At 44.1% G+C, this 17,372-nt stretch overlaps 1 protein-coding gene across 1 annotated transcript in view; it reads right to left on the reverse strand.

Moving 5' to 3' along the window:
- Positions 1–17,372, reverse strand: part of LOC127584192 (serine protease HTRA1-like) — a 32,143-nt gene that overhangs the window by 10,434 nt on the left and 4,337 nt on the right. The window contains 4 exon segments of the mRNA XM_052040785.1: positions 6,325–6,519; positions 8,190–8,394; positions 12,715–12,743; positions 12,745–12,815. Coding sequence (XP_051896745.1) covers positions 6,325–6,519; positions 8,190–8,394; positions 12,715–12,743; positions 12,745–12,815 — 500 coding nt within the window.

Raw genomic sequence — 17,372 nt, forward strand, 5'->3', positions numbered from 1 at the left:
CTGTTTCTAAAGGCCTGTAATAATTGCAGCTCAACATTACCCAGACAACTAATAATAGGCTTTAAATGAAGTCCAGTAACAGCACAGTCAAAGCACTAGTTTACAGCCTGTGTGAGCCACCACGTTGTAATTTAACACGTTGAGCAACTTATTCAGCGTCCTTTAAATGTTCCTGCACTCTTTGCTGGCTTCATCAAGTTGCTTCATTTCCTCTTGCAGATCAGAAGCAGTAAAATGCCTGAACTCCTGAGAATACTCTGGCTATTCCCCTTGTATGAGTGGAGAGACCAAGTATCACAAGGCACTGGTTCACACTAAACATCAATGAATTGGCTGCAGTGGTGGGAAAGGTCAATCCAGAGGATGGAGCTCATTCTGGCGAGGGACAGCAGTCAGTTACACAAGTCATTTTTTTTTGATTAAGGGAACTGAAACTATTTCTGCTGTTTGGGGAGTCATGGACAAGGGGGTCAAACCAAATATAAGGGCCAGAGCTGCAGAAGAGAACCAAGGAAACATTTTAGACACTGAACTGTAGAAATGTGGAACTGACAGCCAAGTTATTCATTTTAAATCAGGTCATAGATTTTGTTAAACAAAAATATAAGGTATAGGGGAAGAAAGGTAGACAAGTCACAGATTAGTCATCAAAAGTGAACAAACTGGAGTCCTCTTCCTGTTGTTTTCAAGCTCATTTAGATTGAGCTGTGAACCAAAGGTTTGCCAGCACAAGACTAGGATCAATTTGTATGATCCATGTTAGAGGTACAGTCCAGAGGCAGTGGGGGAAGAGGGAAACTGAGGACTTTATGTTCACATGTTCAGAATTCACATGCTAATATGTGCATAAGCACAAGTCCCAAACATCTGCACAGCTGATTGCTACTGGCAACACCACTGCACTGGGGCACTGCAGTGCAGCTCAGACCTCTGCAGACTTGGAGGGAGATGTGCCTGCTGAACTCATGCCATGTTAGAACAGTGATCTAAATGGAGGGGACCAGCAGCAAGGGAGAAACTACAAGTAATTTACATTTTGTTGAAGTGAATTAATTTGAATAAATTTAAGTTTTTTTTTAGTGTTTATAGAGTTGTACAGCAACTTTGACCCACAACATCCATGCAGACTCTTCTGCCCATCTATACTAATCCCATTTGCCTGCATTAGGACGGTATCCTTCAACGCTTTGTCTACTTAAGCATCATTGAAATACCTCTTAAACATAGTAATGGTATCAAATCCACCAACTCCTCTGGCAGCACCTTCCAGATAGCATGGTAGCATAATGCTTTACAGCGCCAGCGACCCGGGTTCAAATCCAGCCACTGTGTGTAAGGAGTTTGTACATTCTCCCTGTGTCTGTGTGGGTTTCCTCCGGGTGCTCCGGTTTCCTCCCACATTCTAAAAGACGTACAGGTTAGGAAGTTATGGGCATGCTATGTTGGTGCCGGAAGTGTGGCGACACTTGCAGGCTGCCCCCCAAAATCACTACGCAAAAGATGTATTTTACCGTGTGTTTCGATGTACATGTGACTAATAAAGATCTTATCTTAGTGTCACTTTTAAATATTTTAGTGTTCAATAGTTTTTGAACATCTGTAAAGCTCGTTGACAGTTTTGAAAGCCAGTTGAGGCTTGGGACTGTCAAAGTGTTCCCGTGAACAGCAATTACTGTTTGCACAGTCCTGCACTGCACAGGATCTTCCTCAGCAGACTTCCCGGAAGAAATGCACACTGGGAAACTCGCACGAAATAAGCGCAGGCTTTCATGGCAGGCAGCAACAAAGCAACTTTCTTGACAAAAATCAGTAGGAATCTTTGAAAACAAAGAGCAAATAGTTCAGATCCAGGCAAGGAGCAGTGTCATTCAGAAAGAGGGATTTTGGAAGAGGGAGCAAAAACATCTTTGTTCAGTGTCTAACCTTGTTAGTAAACGTACTCTTAATTTTTGAGCTTACATCAGATAAAGTGCGCAGAACTGGCCATTCAGCCCAACTATCCATGCTGACAGTTATGCTCCATTCAAGATGACTAGTCTTTCCTTATGCATATCCATCAGCATTGCCCTCTTTTCCCTTCTCCCACATACACTTCCCGTTAAGTGAATTCAAACTATTTGATCCAACCACTGTGGGAGTGAGTTCCATATTCTCACACTCCTTGGGTAAAACAGTGCCTTCTGAATTCCATATTAGATTTCACCGTGACTGTTTTACATCAGTGCCCTCTAATTCTGCTCAGCCCCATGTGAAAATATTCTCTCTTCATCCACTCAAAAGCTTCGATCATTTTAAAAGGCATCTACTGGGTCCCTCCTCAGCCTTCTTTACTCAAGGGAAGAGATGCAGTTTCTCTCTTCCCGATAGAAAATACCCTTGCATTTCTGATATCATCCCAGTAAAATGTTCTCTGCACCCCATATCCTTTTCTATGATATGACGACCAGACAGGACAGCACTCAGAGTGCAGTCTAACCATGGTTTGACACAGGTTCCATCCCTCTAGAAATCAACCCCAATGCATGGTTTGCTTTTTAATGGCCCTGCTAACCTGGGGCATAACCTATAGTGATTGGGGTATTTGTTCCTCTATCCTACCAAGTATCCTTATTCTCCCACCAAAATGTACTCCCTCACATTTACACATTAAACTTCATTCGCCAGTTACTGGCCTATTCTATAAGTTCATCAACATCCTTCTGTAATCTACTGCAACCCTCCGCAGTACCGACCACTCCCTCAATCTGATAGCATCTGCAAATTTAGAAATGGTGTTTTGACTCCAGAGCGTAAACTGTTAGTGCAAATTCTGAAGAGCAGTGGTTCTGGCCCTGACCCCCACAAAGCACCCCCACCCATCTCCACTGTGAATGGTTCCCTCGATACTCCTGCTCTCTGATCAGGAGCCACTAACAATCTAGTCTGCTACTTGCTCCCCGACTCCACATTCTCACCTCATTCATTGGTTTCACACGGAACACCTTATCAGCAGCCTTTTGGAAAAATTAGATGCATTACCTCTATTCCTTATTGAACTCTGTGCCAACTATTGTAATATTTTGCCACTGGACAACTCTCCTATTCTCTCATTTCAAAGGCATTCCATCAATTTTCCTACTTTACTTCCTGGGCTGTGTTCCATTTCTTAAATATAGGCATTACATGAGTTATCCACCAGTCCTTTGGGACTCACTTTTCTCAAATTAAATGCACGTAGTAATGCCTCTTATCTCTCCCTTGGAGTCTCTTAAAATGTATGGATGTAATTCATCTGGACCAGGGGGTTTTGACCTCCAAGTTTAATTAGCTTATTTAATATAGCCTCTTGTCCCATTTTAATTGAACTCATTTCATTCGTCACCCTTGTATCCAATATCTACTTGTGCTATTTCCCTGATAAACACCAATGTGAAATAATATTTTAATCTTTCTGCTATCTCCCGTTGTTACTCCTGTATTGTCCCTAATGGGTCTATTTCCAAACCAACCTCTGAAGCTGGATCTAAGAAAGTACTTTACAATCTTGGTTTTCTTTGTAATATATATTCACGCATCCTACTCATTTTAACCTTTCCAAATCCCTTTGTTTTCCCCTGGTCACTCACTTGTCTGCTGTCTATGCATTTGGTGTAGATCTTTTTACTTGTCGCAGCTGCTCTGTAAAGCCTTTGTTCATCCATGGGGTCTCATGGCTGTTTAGTTTTGTTTGCTCATAGGAGAATATTATTTCTCCACTCCGTTGAACATCATTTTAAATGATAAAGCTATCACCCAGTTATTTTTAACCTTGTATCACACAAACATATTTGACTCCCATTAATTGGAACATTTTTGGTCTGCAAAGTAAAATTGAATTATCAAAGTGCTCCTTGACTTTGAAGTAACTAAAGTCAACAACAGTAAATTCATCACATTCTTTCCTTCTGCTTAATAAAACTTGTTGCCCACGAACTATGTGGCTTTTGAAACTGTTCCAGCTGCAGCCAGACCAGTCTCTTCTCCCAATGAGAAGCTCTAAGTTGGTATTCGATTCATTCTGTACAAAACCGTGCAAAAAAAACACGTTGGCAATTACTTTACGCAAATGACTCTATGTCTATGAACATAGGGCCAGTAATGACAAGAACTCTTTCCCACTTACACCTCCCTCGTCGTCCACCACGCCCACATGTGGAGGAACAGAGGGATCTTGGGGTCCACGTCCATAGATCCCTCAAGGTTGCCACACAGGTCGATAGGGTTGTTAAGAAGGCTTATGTAGTGTTGGCCTTCATTAGTGGGGGTATTGAGTTCAAGAGCCACGAGGTGTTGTTGCAGCCCTACAGAACTCTGGTCAGACCACATTTGGTGTATTGTGTTCAGTCTGGTTGCCTCATTATAGGAAGGATGTGGAAGCTTTAGAGAGGGTGCAGAGATTTACCAGGATGCTGCCTGGATCGGAGAGCATGTCTTATGAGGATAGGCTGAGTGAGTTAGAGCTTTTCTCTTTGGAGAGAAGGAGGATGAGAGGTGATTTGATAGAGGTGTACAAGACGATAAGAGGCATAGATCGAGTGGACAGTCAGAGACTTTTTCCCCAGGGCAACAATGGCTAACACGAGGGGACACAATTTTAAGGTGATTGGAGAAAGGTCTAAGAGGGATGTCAGGGTTACGTTTTTTTTAAAAAACAGAGCAGTGGGTGTGTGGAACACACTGCCAACAGAGATTGTGGGGGCAGATACATTAGAGGCATTTAAGAGACTCAGATAGCCCCCTATTTTTCTGTCATTCATGTGTCTATGTGGAAGGGAAGGGTTAGATAGATCTTAGAGCAGGATAAAACGTCAGCACAACATTGTGGGCTGAAGGGCCTGTACTGTGCTGTAGTGTTCTATGTTCTATGTCCATCTCCTCTGATCGCCATCCTACCACAGCCCTTCCTTTTGGTTTACTCAGCCCACCTATTTCCCCATTCTTCACAATTTAAAACCTGCTTCATCTTTAACTTGTCCCAGTTCTGATGGGAGACAGTCCCTCTGCTTCTCTCCCCTCAGATACTGGATGACCTGATGAACATTTCCAGCCTCCAGTTTTTATTTCAACTTTCCAGCATCTGCAGTGTTTTGCTCCAAGATGACTGTGACCTCAGAGGAATTTCGAGATTTCTCAATCCCACATCCTGTTGTCCTCTGCCAGTTCAGTGCACATATACACCACTCACTGTCTGGTCTGTAGTGGATTCCCACTTGAGGAATTTTCAGCGACGTTAACCATATTTAGCTCTGCCTTGATCCCACAGGACCTTCTCACTCTGACAACAAAGTGCAATTTGATCATTCAATTTCAATTTGCTGGCAGAAAAAATGTTCCATTAGTGGGAGTGGCCTACAATGAAGCATTTGTTTTCAAAATAAACTAGCTTATCAGCTCAAAAATTTGGAGTACACAAACAAGTTTAGACACTGGGCGACAAAGACATGTTTTTACTTGTAATATACAGATTTCTGCCTCTTCCAGACAATAGAGCTCCATGCCCAAACTTTAACTTGTTGGCTGCTCTGTTGTGTCCAAAGTTTCCTCCCCATTTTCCCTGGAAGGTTAATCGATAAAAAAATATTGTACAGAAAGTTATTCATTTCACAAACATAGGTGTCTGGGAAAAGCACCCAAAACATTCAGGGAAACTAGTCCGACTTCTAGATCAGCAACAACCTTGATTAATACGACCAGACGCTTGGATTAGTCGTCCGGAGGGGAGTGCGAATCCTTCCCTAGTAGATGGGAGAAAATAAGTAATTAAATAAATCTGGAATTGGAAGGAAAAGGTTAGCCTTGGTAACAGTAACCATGGAGCTAGCAGATTGTTGCAAAACCCCAAATGACGCTGGAGGAACTCAGCAGACCAGGCAGCATCCGTGGAGAAAAGCAGGTGGTCAATGTTTTGGGTCCTGAAGAAGGGTCCTCACCTGAAACTTTGACTGCCTGCTTTTCTCCACAGATGCTCCCTGGCTTGCTGAATTCCTCCAGCATCATAGTGCTTTTTATCTAGATCCCAGCAATCTGCAGTCCTTCATTTCTCTTGTTGTAAAAACCCACCCTGTTCACTAATGTCCTTCAGGGAATGAGATCTGCCACCCTTGCTCAGCCTGGTCTGTGTGCAACTCCAGACCCACCAATGTAGTTGACTAACTGCCTCTTCCGTTCAGGTGGATAATAAGTGATGGCACAGTTAGCAACATCCACATCCTGCTCATGAATTCAAGGACAATTCTATTTTTAGCTTCATGGATAAATCTTAACATTCTTATTTTTTTGTTTGCACATATTCTCTGTCGATCTTACGTTGATGATGGCATCTGTCTGGATGTACTCCATGTCAGAATCCTTCAGTCCCAGCTCCTTGCCGCCTCGCTCAGTGGTGCTGACAATTCCCGTCGTCACCGTGTTCTGCAGCGAGAATGGACTTCCAATCGCCACCACGAACTCGCCGGGTCGGAGGTCAGAGGAGCGTGCCAGCAGAAGCACTGGGAGAGGACTCTAGTCGCAGGGAACAAGACTGGATTAACACTCATTCTGCGGAACATGAAGTGGTTCATCTAAAAAAACATGCATAGTTTCACACAAAAGTGATGATTATAATCTAACTGAGGCTTAGTGTTGGGATGTTTGAAACACCTCTTGATTCACTAAGGCCTTTGACGAGAAATGTCAAGTGTGTGACGGAATATTCTTGTCTGGACAAGTGCAGCTCAAACAGAAAACCAGACACTGTCCAGGATTAAACAGTCTACTTGATCATTATCCTGTCCGCCACCCTGAACATTTACCCCCTCTGTCACCATGGCTGCAAGTGTACACCGTTTACAAACTTCACTGCAATTATTTGCCTCAAATAGCAATTCCCAACTCTGTGGCGTCCACCAGCAAGAGGATAGCAGGCACAGGGGTGAACCACTACCTTCAGATTCCCCTCTGCATCACACACAATCCCAACTTCAAAATATATTGTTGTTCCTTTAAGTCTTGGAATTCAACCCCCCCCCCCCCCCCCCAACAGCACTATGGGAGCATCTTCACCAGAGAGGTTCAAGGCAGCAGCTCGCCACCACCTTCAAGGGCCTCTGGTCCATCTTTCACAAGCAAATTAAAAGAAATAGCATCTGACCAGAGGGTATGAAACTGCACAGATCATAGTACTGGTGTCAGCACTTTGGTAAAATTAACTGGCTTCCCTACTCCTGCAAACACCTCCATTTCAAGCACTGTTATTCAGTTAAAAGAGGTAAATGCTCAGCACGTCAGGCAGCACCAATGAAGAGAGAAGCAGAGTTAAAGTTTCAGGTTGATGACTTCAACATCAGAAGGGCAACTGACTTGGAACGGTAACTGTTTCTCACTCTACAGATCTACCTCATGAGCAGAGTATTTCCAGCACTCTATTGCAGATTTGCAGCAGCCAAGTTTTTTTGCTTTTCCATTATTACCCAGCTCCATATTGACGGAGTCTGTTTGCATCACTACCTCCACACTGTTCCAAATTGTAACAAATCATTGCATCAATAAACATCCCATTCCTTTGCCAACAGTCTTAAATTTTTGTCCTTTTATTAACAACCCTCTTGCCAGAGAAAACAGTTCTCCTTCCTCTTTCAAAATTCACATTTTGCTTTAATGTTAATTGTCTCAAAATCAGCTGAAACCTAAAAAAAAAGGCAAAAAAAAAATTAAGGAAACGCAGACAACTGGAAACTATCATCTCCACAGTTTAGTCTGGGTTTGAATCCAATGTCTCGCTCCTGTAGAGATTTTGTTCAAAAGCCACGTGTCAACCACCTTGTGACTGGCTCAGTTTCATACTGGCAAAGAGCTATGTACATTTAGAGCCAAAATGTCCAATGCCAGGTGTCTTTGGGGTTGCAAGGTGGTTTGTAGGACAAAGTGTATATACAGGGAAGAATACTGATAAAAATCAAACTCTGATAATCCACTATCCGATTGTTTGGAAATCCTGATTGGTTGGTATGTGGCTCCCTTGAAACTCACTGGGTTCAATAGAAAGTTTATGGTACTGTGTAGCAGCTAAAAAAAAAGTTAGTGTTCTGGCACCAGCGAAGTCTGGAGATGGCCAGATTATTGGGGTTTTGCTACACACCAATCAGGAAGCAATAATTCCACCGCCCCCCCCCCCCACCCCCCAGCAGACTTACGTTTGGGTTGATCTTAATTAGTGCTATATCTGACTTTTGGTCAACATCTTTGACCTTTGCTTCATACGACTCTCCGCTCTTCAGCTCCACTTTAATCTTCTGCTTATTGCTGAGTACGTGTGCGTTGGTGACAATAAGGCCATCTTCTGACACAATGAAGCCTGAGCCACTTGCCACAGAGACTTCACGGGTACTGAAGGGAACCCTGCAGAAGCAACAACCTGTTCTCAGAGCAGAGTCAACACAAATGGTACAATTCTATAGTTGGTCATCCCCACAATTCCAAAAATTCTGCTCCACATCAAGATCTACCCTTCCAATATTGTAGTTACTTGGCCCATGAAAAGACATTAGAGAAAGTACTAACACCATGCAGGTAGTTCTTCGAGATTTGGTGCAGTGCACATGGACCGAATGTTATGATATCCTGGAGAGCTACAATGTCGGATGTAGTGGGTGTCCTGGAAAACTGCCCGCGAGAGTGGTGGAAGCAGAGTCACTAACGGCAGAAGTATCTAGACGAGCACTTGAATTGCCCAGGCATGGAAGGCTATAGACAAGTGCCGGAAGATGGGATTAATACGGATGCGTCTGCACTGGGCAGCATGGACGCGATGGGTTGAATGGCTTGCTTTCATGCTGTACAACTCTGACTCTACAAGAGAAGCCACCGTTCAACAGAATCACTGCTTGTCCACTTTCCCCCTCTTCATCATATCTCCTTAGTACCCAATTGTCTACCACAGTTGAATAAACTCGACTGGAGGGAGATGTTTCCCTAAAATTATATACATTTTTTAAAAATAAATTTGTTCACAGGACAAGCACATCAGTGGAGATATATTTACTGCCCATTCCTAACTGCCCCAGAACAGTGCGTCAGCTACAAGCAAACTTAGATCTAGCTGAGGACTCCAGTGTGAGTGGCCGCCCATATCATGGGTTATATCACAAGCCAGAAGCCAAGCGAAGAGCTCCAAGTGGAGGGCGACTCGGTGGCTTGCCTACTCATGATGCATCAGCTCCTAGACCAGTTGGTAAACAGGTTGTTATTTACATTGTGGTTTACAAGACTTCCAGAGTCGAATCTTTCAAGAATGATTTTATTTATAAATTAGAAAGTAGATGTCGTCTTTTAATTCACCAACCGTAACCACAGGTGAACTTTACAGTATGGGAAGCTAAGAATTTAAAGTCAGTGTAGAGGGAGAAGGGAGTTCTTCCTGTTGTCTTGTGACACCAGTAATGGTTCATAGAAGCTGGAGGTGTTTAAAACTAGGAAGTAAAAGTAAAATTCCCCCAATTTGCCACAATTCTTCTTTTCTCTTATTTTGTTATGGTGCGAAATAAGAAAATAGGAGCAGGAGTAGACCATCAGCTGATTCACGCCTGCCCCACCATTGAACATGATCACGATGGACCTATATGCCGGCCTCAACTCCTCTTCTGTGCCATTTCTCACACCCCTCTATTCCTTGATCTATCAAGATATTTATCCCCCTCCACTTTACATACTTCTAATGTTCCAGCTTCCTCCACCTGCCAGGGCAGAGAATGCCAAAGATTCACAACCCTCTGCAGGAAGAAGTTTCCACATACCTCAGTTTGAGATGACCAGCCCCTTGTAGTTTTGTCTCCTCATTTGAGACTCTCCCACTGGTGAAAACATTCCAACATCCACCCAGTCAGGCCCCTTAGGACCTTATGTTTGAATAAGGTCACCCCTCATTCTTCTGAGCTCCAAGGAATAGAGGCCTGAACTACTTAATCTCTTTTTTGGAAATTAGCCTGGTGAATCTCTTTGGTCCTGCCTCCAAAGTTACAATAACCTTCTCGTAGTTAAGGGGACCAAAACTGTACACAGTATTCCAGGTGAGGCCTCACCAGCACTTTGTACAATTACAACAAAGCCACTATTTTTTTTTAAATAAATACTAACCTTTGCAATGAAGGCCAATATGCCTTCTTAACTACTTGTTGGACCTGTCAGCTAGCTTTTCGCAATTCATACACTTGACCATCTAGATCTTTCTGAACTTCACTCACTTGCAGTCTCTCCACTTAGATAATGATCTGCCTTTTGATTCCTCTTACTGAAGTGCATGACCTCACACTTTCCCCACATTAAATTCCACTTGCCAGTCCATTCAGTCTATCGAGTTTATGCTGGCTCTCAGATCAATCCCATCCCCCACCCATTTCCCTGTAACCTATTCACTCCTGCATGTCCATCAACTCTTTCCCCCCCCCCCTCCACCCCCCATTCCCCTGCCACCCATCTGCACTGGGTAATTTTACAGTAGCCAAAGGCTGTTGATCCATCAAGTCTGGGAGTTCCAGGCTTGGTGCAGACATTTTGCCCCTCAATTATCAGCATTTGCATTCGGAAAAGCAAGTGCTGCCTCATTTACAGTCAATTCAGCCACTGCGGGGAAGTTCCCTTTTCTGGATGAGGTTGTTAGCAGATTCATCTGTTGCAGTGCTGGAATTATTCAATTCAACATTTTGTTTTTTTACAACCATTAAACGGGCAGCAAAATATTCACTTGTGGCCACATTTGCAGAATGGCAGAAGTAACCAGAGGCTATCCAGCTTGCTCTCAAGTTCAGCTTCAACTCTAATTTCTACATCCTTCTTCCTTTACCATGTAATGGATCTGGATCAACCACTTATGTTACAGGTCCTGAAGGCAGATGCCCCCAGAAAGATGCTCTGAAGATTGAAAGTGTCTGGAGGAGTACATTGTGAAGGACACAATTTGTCCTGAACACCCGCACAGGCCAGATCTATCCAGGGGCATTGCATATCAAGCTACAACTATGGCAAATGTTTTTGAGGTAGGAATGCAAGTTTTTAAAGAGAAGAGAACTTTGGGGCAGGGGGGGGGGGGGGAAAAGCTTAAGTTTTATTTGAGACATTTCAAATTATCCTGTCTCAGTAGGATGCCTACTGCTCCATCTGTAATGTGATCCAATCTATTCCCTTCATGTCTCTATAAAGTTTGATAAAATGACCACTACATTACATTGAATCATTACAGCATGGAAAGGGGTCATTCGGCCCATCAAGTGCCTGCAGACAAGAGTGGTACTGCTCCTTCACCACAACTGTTTTGTTTATTCGCTCAAGCTCCCTGTTGAAACCAACATCTGAATCTGCTTCCAACACCTTGTCAGTGGATCACGACCAGTGTGTGACAATGAGTTTCCTCATGTTGATCTCTGCCTTTTTTTTGGCCAGAGTCTGGGTCCAGTTCTCCAGCTTACCACTGAGGGAACACTCTAGCTAGACTTGGATTTTGAATATCCCATCCAAATCACCTTTCAAACTTCTCTGAAGAAAACAATTCCAATGTCTCCAACTAATCCACATAACTGAAGTCCCTCATCAATAGAGTACATTTTTCCCCCCCTGCACCCCTTCCATTGTGGGAGGACCAGAATTGAATGCTATGTTCTGGCTCCAGCCAAACATTTATTTTATGGAGGTTCAATTTGCTTTTATAATCTATACTTACTAAAGCCATGATCCAATGGTCTTACAGAGAGGGTCACATAGTAGAGAAACAGGCCTTTCGGTCCATCTTATCCATGCTAACCATTAGACACCTATACAAATATCCCACTTATCAGCACTCGGTCCATACTTTCTATGCCTTGTGATTTGAGTCTAGATACTTAAATGTTGCGAGAGGTTCTGCCTCCTCCACCACCCCCTCAGGCAGTGCGTTCCAGATTCCAATCGTCTTCTGGGTGAGAACGTTCTCTCAGAACCCACTGAACAACTTCCCCTAAATGTACGTCTTCTAGTTTTAGATTTTAAATCACTTTCATGGCCTCTGCTGCCACTTTCAAGACGCATCCACCTCCTGCCCCAGGTCCCTCAACTTCAGCAACCCTTGAGAAGTTGTACACCTTGTTTATATTGCCTTTATCTTCCTACTAAAAGGTATCTCATGTTTTCTGCATTAACGTTAACTTGCTCAAATCCACCCGTTTATGTTCTGTTGAAGCTTCTCAAAATTCTTCAATTGCTATTTATTGCCCTTGCAAGTTCTGTGATATCCAGCCTGCTCCAACTCTTATTTCTACCTCCTTGTTCCCTTCCTATGAAATGGATCCAGATCAGGCCCTGCACTACAGGTCCTGAAGGCACATGCTCCAAGATTGAAGTTATCCAAAGGAATACATTGTGAAGGACTCACTTTGTCCTGAGCACTGCCACAAGCCAGATCTATCCAGACTTCTTGTACATTGTATATCAAGCTACAACTATGGTGAATGTTTGAGGTAGGAATGAAAGTTTTTAAAAAGAATTTTGGGGAAAGAAGCTTAAATTTTCTTTAAAGAGACAATTCACATTATGCCCTTGCACTTGGTGACATCCAAGTCATTAATATACTTCAAGAAACACAGTTGTCCTTGTACCGAAGCTTGGGGACCACCATCACACACCCTCTTCCAGCCCAAATTATATCATTGGCAAGTGTGTGCACGTGTCCACAGTTAAATTAGTCGTTCTCACCTCCGGTAAAGTTCAAGATGGACGCGGCCAAGGAGCGATTTTCTCCACCACGTCTGCGATGAAGTTAAACTTGAATCTCATGCTGTCGGGATGCTGGAGACCTAAACTTGGCAAAGTTTTAGCATTTAGTGAAAAGGAACACAATGCTGGCAGTTTGTGTTGACCAGAATTGTTTTATTTTTGCCTTTTATTGAGGGAATGATTGTCAAATCTTTGGCAGGACTTCTTACCTATACATCCAAACCTCCCGCTTCCTCACACAGTGGCAGTGCTGACATTCCCTTCCTCTCGCTGTGTTGTGTATTCTAACACCTTCCCCTTCTAGCCGTATCGACTACAGAAATAATTACCAGGGCACTGCACCAGACAATGCGGTGTTCACACAAGCTTCCTCACACACCTCGGAGACCCAGTTCCACATGAACCATGACTTTAATGAGGGGGTGGAGTACAAAATGAGGAACCCTCGTTTGCAACTGTAGAGGACATAGGTGAAACCACCTGGAGGACGGTGCCACACGTGGTCTCCTTATTTCAGGAGTTGCTTTGGGATGAAGGCAAAGAGAAAAGGAGCAGGTGTGGGATGAGGGGGTTGCTTTATGAGAAAAGATCGAGTAGATTGGGCCTGGACCTCATTGGAATTTAGAAGGAAAGGGGTTTCTTACTGAAGCAGAGGGGATTCTGAGGGGGTTCTATTAGGGTGAATGCCAAGGAAGTTTCTCCTGGCGAGGGAATTTTTTTTTTAAAAGAATAAAGGAGTCAACCATTTAGATGGAAGCAAGGAGATGAGAGACTGCAGAACTCTGGAATCTGGAGCAACAATCCTGCGGAAGGAATTCCGAGTCAAGCATCTGTGGGAGGAAAGGAATCATCGACAAGGAGTTTCTTTTCTCAGACGGCCACAAAGTTTTGTAGTCTTTGCTCGAGAGAGCCACGAAGGTACCAGTTATTAAGTGTATTCAAGACTGACACAGACTGGTGATTTGAATGAAAGAGGAGTCAAGTGTCATGGGGACCTGGCAGGAACGTGGACCAGGAGCCAAGGTCAGATCAGCCACGACGTTTATAGAATGGTGGGCAGGCTCAGGAGTTCTTGTGAGAGAGCGCCAAGAATCCCAGACACAGGGAAGCAGCATGCAACATCTCTTTGCACTATTTCTGTAAGCACCAAGGCAAAAGAGGGGATGAAACAGCCCAGGAACAGAGAACAACTGGTATTGCAAGGCAAAGAAAAAGCAAGGAAGCTCATAAATAAATGGAAATGAAGCAGAAAGCAACACAGACTGCAGAATTTCCAGAAAAACAAAGTTCAACAACCAAAGGTTGTCAGACATCTGAAGACCTGGACTGCTTTCCTGAAATGGAAGAATTACTACTTCCCTATTGACATTCAAATAATGGGAAGGATCAATAAGTGAACACTACATGCTGTAATCACTGGGATCTCATGCTTTATTTACTAATGAATCGAGGAACGGCAGTTATTGCAGTTCAACGGGCTCACACAAGCAGTTGATGGTACCGAAGGGAATCACAAATCAAGATCAGAACTCCAAGCCAAGATGAACAATCTGAGTCTCGCTCTGTACTTTCATGTTTGGGCTCCATTATGCATAGGCAGTTTAATTACATTACACAGTCAGTCATTGCTGCCACAGTCCAGCTCAATTAACACAATGGGTGTCCTGTCCTAGGTCAGGAGAGGCTGCGCACGCTTCATAACGGAGAGTTTGGACCAATGAACAACAGGGTGAAGCCATTGTACGTGAACATTAGGGACGCACAATGGATAGCTTTGCTGCCTCACAGCTCCGGGGACACTGGTTCAATCCTGACCCCTGGTACTCTGTGTGGAGTTTACATGTTCTCCCAGGGATTGCATGGGCTTCACATGGGTGTTCCTGATTCCTCCCACATCTCAGTTGCGCTGGTAGGTTAAACAACCACTGGAAGTTGCTGACATGTACACAATGAGACAAACAGCTTTCTTCCTGTGTCATTGCAAGACCCTGCTTTTAGTAAAAGCAACTGCCTGGGCTTGCTTCTTGCAGTTACTATTGTAGTACTTGTTGCTGTGTTTTGCAACACAGGGAAGGAATAATGTCATAAACCTCAAAAGCATTAATGGAGTGACAGCTGAGAATAAAGCACCCAAATATTACTGTTCCAGCAGATTTAATCAGAGGTCTCATTAATATACACTTTAGTTGAACAACAAAATCTTGGTATTCCATGCTCCATCCAAGAATAATATTCCATTCAGCCTCAGACGGGAACGTTCTGCCAAGACCTACATAAAGGCTTCCTCCAATGAAAGATGTGAGAGTCAGTAGCTTAATTGGCTGCTGCAAATTGCCCCTAGTGTGTAGGTGAGTGGTAGAGTCTCAGGAGAGCTGATAAGAATGCAGAGAGCAAGCTCCAGGAAAAAAAAATTGGTGGGGAATGGGATTGTTCTGTGAACTGGCGTAGACTTGATGGGCCGAATGGCCTACTATACGTGCAACGCAAACCAACCCCCCCGCCCCCCCACTCCATTGACTGTCTACTTTCTGCTGCCTCAGGAATGCAGCCAACATAATCGAGGACCCTTCCCGCCCAATCATTCTCTCTTCTCCCCTCTCCTGTTGGGCAGATGATACAAAAACTTAACAGCAAGGACCACCAGGCTCAAGGACAGCTTCTATCCCATCGTTATCAGACCCTTGAACGGAGCGTGACAATAATAAACCAATACATTGCGTGGAAATAGAATGCTTCAATCATCTCTGCCTTGCAATAGTTGCTTCTTATGCTGACCAAATTGAGAATGGCAACAGAAGTAACTGCTGAAAAACCCACAGGAGATCCATTGCCAAAGGCAGGTGGCTTGCTTACTTTGGATACTTGGCTTCCCTGTTCTGGGGAACTTGCTTGCTCCCAATGAAGCAAAAGTATTCCTTTAATCTTTTCCAGGAGCTGTTAAACCTGCTTTCCATCCATGCTTCCCACTCTCCTGCCATGTGAAAACCCAACGCAGTCAGCAAGCGTCATAAATCTTGCATAAGCAGAGGAGGGGAAAGGCACACGTTGTCTTCCCCTGGACAATCTCATACATCAAGAAAGAAGTTGAGACAGGAGGCAGGATCTTTGTTTTGAAAAAGAAAACGGTAAATTTTGTTTTACAAAAAAAATCAATGGCCAGGACTTCATAAATACAGTGCATGGGAAAAGTAAAACAACCCATGGGGGCTCACACACCCTGCCTTTTCTCAACCATGGGACAAACTGAGTAGCATTGCTCCATGGAATAATTTTAATATTGACAGCAGCCAACAGGTGGAGTTCATGAGAAGCAGACCACTTGGCCTTTTATACCTGTTCCACCATTCAGTGGGATCACAGCTTATCATCCACCTCAGTACACCACCCCCCGCATCCTTAAAGTCCTCAGAATAGTGGTTCTCAATGAACATAAAGACTGATCCTTCAAGGTTGAGAATCTGAGATCCATCGCCCTCTGGGTGAAGAAATAACTTCATCTATTTCCTAAACTGCTTACCCCTTATTCTCCAACTGTGCCCCTGGCCCAAGACTCCTCAGTCAAAGGAAACATCCTGTCAAGCCCTGCAAGAAGTTTGCAAGTTTTGATGCAACCTACTCTCATCTCTCCAAAGGATAGGTCCCCATCTGAAGTAGTGTGGTTCATCAAAGTACCTCGTAGCTTGAAGTCTCAATGACATGGCAATCCTATTCTTACAACAAGGCCACGCTACTTCCTAGGGAGACTGTGAGGTCTCCTACACTTGACGGAAGTTCTGTCATGCTGATACTTTGGCAGCTCTTGTTAATGTCTCAGCGATTCCAAGGCCCACTTGCAAAGAGCCAGTACAACATGGCATGCTCCCAGCAGCAGTGTGAGAATGGCATGCCTTCAACCCAACATTGACTGGGTTTTAACTACCAAGCTCTCATTCTATTAAGAGGCAGGGAGGATTCCTGTTGCACACTTCCCCTTTTGACAGATGGCAGCAGGCCAAGGGCCGGCAGTAGCAGCAGTCCCACAGCTGTTGAAAGATGATCCCTTCACTTTCACCAATGGACAAATATGTCATCAGGGGAACCATCTGCTGCAAAGGACGCACCATCCAGCCACGTGAGGCAAGCGGTCTTCCTCTGAAAGAGTGGGCAGAGTGCCCAGCTGTCACAGGCAGGGCTAGACTGGTGACCAGCCCAATGGTGAGAAAGACTTGCAGCTTTCACAAACCAGAAGTGTCACAAAAAGATCAACAAGGGTTGTAGTTCAGGTTTGTAATCCAGGAACCTGCAGGGCGGTAGTGTAGCAGTTAGCATAACTACTATTACAGTGCCAGAGACCTGGGTTCAATTCCGGCCACTGTCTATAAGGAGTTTGTACATTCTCCCAGTGTCCTGCGTGGGTTTCCTCTGGGTGCTCCGGTTTCCTCCCACATTCCAAAGACATACAGGTTAGGAAGTTGTGGGCATGCTATGTTGGCGCCGGAAATATGGCAACACTTGCGGGCTGCCCCCAGAACACGCAATGCAAAAGATGTATTTCACCGTGTGTTTTGATGTACAAGTGACTAATAAAGATATCTTAACTGGTACAGCGTAGAGACCTGTGGCCTGGATCACAAGAGCTGTCTGGTCAGTCCCACTGC

This window comes from Pristis pectinata, chromosome 29 (genome assembly GCF_009764475.1).
Source record: "Pristis pectinata isolate sPriPec2 chromosome 29, sPriPec2.1.pri, whole genome shotgun sequence".
NCBI classification, from domain to species: Eukaryota; Metazoa; Chordata; class Chondrichthyes; order Rhinopristiformes; family Pristidae; genus Pristis; species Pristis pectinata.